The sequence below is a fragment of the Myotis davidii genome, unplaced genomic scaffold (genome assembly GCF_000327345.1).
Source record: "Myotis davidii unplaced genomic scaffold, ASM32734v1 scaffold111, whole genome shotgun sequence".
In the NCBI taxonomy this organism is placed as follows: Eukaryota; Metazoa; Chordata; class Mammalia; order Chiroptera; family Vespertilionidae; genus Myotis; species Myotis davidii.
The window spans coordinates 4,130,429-4,134,319 of NW_006284347.1; the positions used below are offsets into that span (position 1 = coordinate 4,130,429).

The following is a 3,891-nucleotide window of genomic DNA, read 5'->3' on the forward strand; positions in this document are numbered from 1 at the left end:
GGACTAAAGCAGGTTTCTGGGGTTTTGTTTAGCTTCTATATTTGTAACATAGTTGCTTAGAGTTGCAGCTCAGAGGCCTGCAGCCACAGGCAGGGAACGTTGGAGTCTTCAGTCACTAAAGCAAGCAAGCCTCATGTTGGCTTTAAGCTGCCTGGCTGCCGGCCACCATCTTGCCTGGCAGTTAATTTGCATATCGCCCTGACTAGCCAATGGGAAGGGTAGTGGTCATATGCTAATTACCATGTTTCTCTTTTATTAGATAGGATTATCCTTTTAAAGATAAATTGCAAAATTAATAAAATCTTTGGAGATCTTTACCAGCCTTAGGGGAAGGTTCTTTGTTTTAATAATTTTTTTTCATTGATTTTATAGATAGGGGTAAGGAGAGGGAGAGAGAGATATAAACATTGATAAGAAACATCAATATCAACTGGCTACCTCCTGCATGCCCCCTACTGTGGATTGAGCCCACAATCCAGGTATGTGCCCTGACCAATAATCGAACTGCATCGATACTTAACCACTGAGCCACACCAGATGGGCCACAGGGAAAGTTTTTATTCAAAACTCTTTTTTTAGCCCAGCCAGCATAGTTCAGTGATTGAGTGTCAACCTATGAATTGACCCAGGTTGCAGGCTCGATCCTCCAGTGTAGGACGTGCAGGAGGCAGCCAATCAATGATTCTCTCTTCTCATTGATGTTTCTATCTCTCCCTCCCTCTCCCTTCCTTTCTAAAATCAATAAAAAATAAGTAAAGACTATATAAAATCGCCGAACCGGTTCGGCTCAGTGGATAGAGCATCGGCCTGCAGACTGAAGGGTCCCAGGTTCGATTTCGGTCAAGGGCATGTACCTTGGTTGTGGGCACATCCCCAGTGGGGGTATGGAGGAGGCAGCTGATCGATCTCTCTCATCGATCTTTCTGGCTCTCTATCCCTCTCCCTTCTTGTCTGTAGAAAATCAATAAAATATTAAATTAATTAATTAATTAATTAAAATGATGCAGCCACTTTGGAAAAAGTCTGGCAGTTCTTAAAAAATTAAAACAAACAAACAAGCCGAAACCGGTTTGGCTCAGTGGATAGAGCGTCGGCCTGCGGACTGAAAGGTCCCAGGGTTGATTCCGGTCAGGGGCGTGTGCCTGGGTTGCGGGCACATCCCCGGTGGGAGATGTGCAGGAGGCAGCTGGTCGATGTTTCTCTCTCATCGATGTTTCTAACTCTCTATCTCTCTCCCTTCCTCTCTGTAAAAAATCAATAAAATATATTTTAAAAAACAAACAAACAAACAAACAAAAAAAACCCCTCTTGTTCTAGAATTGTTTTTCTGCAATAGTAAAAACCTGAAGAGCATAAAATTAATATTCTCTTTCTGTTTGTCATTTAAAGATGATCAGTAACATTTTGAACCAAGATTTTACAGTGAACGAAATGAGAATCCATCAACTTGGAATTTCATAATTTAAAAAAAAAATGTTTACTAGGATAGTCCTTTTGTTAATATACTTCAATAAAGCTTATAATCTTTAAGCATGAGCCCAGTAATCATTCACAGTATTGATACATACTTCTAGACTTTCCTCCCATTTTAGATTGTTTCAGAAATAAAGCATTTTTCTGCTTAATTTATTAAAATAAAATTATGTTGAAGGCAAAGATCAACAGTAATTAATATACAAATGTGAGAAGTCCTTCAGAAGGCCTAATGGGGCTTTGAAATTCAGCAGGGCTGAATATCTGCATGTTACCTGCTGTTAACTGAGTGGCCCAAGGCAATCCCCTAACCTAATAATCTTTTACTGTTTACTAAACTTTACCTTTGATATGCCTGTTTGCATTCCTAAAGGGTAATTGTGTATTCTAGTAAATGAAAAGGAGATGGATCCAGAGATTCAGCAGAGCTTAGTCACTAGAACTAAGTTTCCATCTGGCTTCCCCCATAATTTCTAAATTTATATATCTTGTCTTGTATATTAATTTGCATGTCAGCTCTTTCTCCAGGCTTTGAACCCAAGCTATGCAGGCTGTGGCTTCACAAAATTATAGTAAATATATTTTTATAACTTACTTCAAAATAATTACTTAACACTATGTCTAAATAGAATTTTATTTAAAACTAGAGGCCTGGTGCACAAATTTGTGCACATTGAAAGGAAATTAATTAGAAGATATATTTTAATATCACTATTTGCCCTTTCTCTATAATAGCAGAGCGTCTGCCCCCTGGTGGTCAGTGCATGTCATAGTGACTGGTCGACTGTCTCCCCAATGGTCAGTGCACGTCATAGCAAGCAGTTGAGCAGCCTTAGCATATCATTAGCATATTACACTTTGATTGGTTGAATGGCTGACCAGAAGACTGGACACTTAGCATATTAGGCTTTCATTGTATAGGATACCAAACTAATTTTAATAACATCATCACTTAAAATACATAAAACATATTTACCTGATTTGACATAAGTGTCGAAACACAGTTATAAAATGAATCCAACTTTTCAGGTTTAATGCCTTCGAGAGCTTCCTTCTTGGTAAAAAGATTTATAACCTTTGTATACCATGTGTTCATTATCTTCTCTTCTGCCTTCCTAGCTTGTATTGATAGATCATTTTTCAGTGATTCACAATCAATTGGGCCTTTAGCTCTATTTATGAGAAAAATAAAAATGATTTTAAAGCAAATGATAGATACTGGTCTTGATATGTAATTGTTAAAACAAATAAAAATTTAAAATTTTTTGAAATCTAAAGAAAAGTTCTGAAGATTTATCAGTGAGTTTTAAAAATTATATAGTCAAAAATATAAAGACTCAAACAGGAGACAGTCACATTTTAAATGTTAATTAATAAATACGGGTTTTACCTAATTCCTGTTAAGTCCAGCAAAAGTGTATTAGCAAATGTCTTGTAACCAAGGTCCAGTAACATCTTCATAATTGGATGAACAATGTGCAAATTAGATAGTATTTGACTTCTTGCCTGCACATAGCTACAATGCCAAGGATTGGAATAATCTATGCCTCTGGAAAGCAATACACCATGTTAAACAGGATTCAAACAATATACTCTAAGTTTTAGGAATAATGTTTATGATATGGAATTAATATTAAAGAGAGAAAACTGCGGATTAAGAAGAGGGAAATCCTAAGGGCATGGAAGCCTTAGGAAATATGCATGTAATAAAAATACATCAAGATTTTGAAAGTGCATTATCCTCAGAGAGATCAGAGGTCATGTAAATTTTTTAAATTAAATTATTGGAGTAACATTGATTAATAACATGGTTTCAAGTGTACAACTTTATAATACAACATCTGTATATTCCATTGTGTGCTCACCACCCTAAGTCTAGTCTCCTGTCACCAAATATTTGACACCCTCTATCCTCTTCATTCTCCCCCTACCCCCTTCCCCTCTGCTAACCACTATACTGAGAACAAAGATCATTTGTGGGTAAGAAAGGCTGATGGGCCAGGCATGAGTACCCTACTAACTTCCACTGTGCTCTGGCTCAGTTACCTTGGGCAGAGATAAATCAACACAGTCCTTAGTAATGGGGAGAAGGGATGGAGAAATCTATTTGGCATACACCGAAGCTCACTTAAGGTCAAATTGAACTGTGCATCGATATGCACAGTTCCCCTAATTGTATAGACTAAAACTACATAAGTACAGTATAGAGGATACTTCGGGGGAGAAAGAAAAACAGCAGTAGTAGTATTTTTTTAGGTGTGTTCAAAATATCTTTGAGTTTCACAGCTATCGATTCAAATAAAAGATCAGTTTATTTTCTTTTTCTTAAATATTTTTATTGATTTCAGAGAGGAAGGGAGAGAGAGAGAGATGGAAACATCAGTGATGAGAGAGAATCATTGATCGACTGCCTCATGC

The 3,891-nt window shown here is 37.1% G+C and overlaps 1 protein-coding gene across 1 annotated transcript in view; it reads right to left on the minus strand.

The window, feature by feature from the left end:
• The window catches only part of DNAH12 (dynein, axonemal, heavy chain 12), a 250,257-nt gene that overhangs the window by 210,967 nt on the left and 35,399 nt on the right, over positions 1–3,891 (minus strand). Inside the window, 2 exon segments of the mRNA XM_015571050.1 lie at positions 2,450–2,645; positions 2,864–3,022. Of these exon segments, the coding sequence (XP_015426536.1) occupies positions 2,450–2,645; positions 2,864–3,022 (355 nt within the window).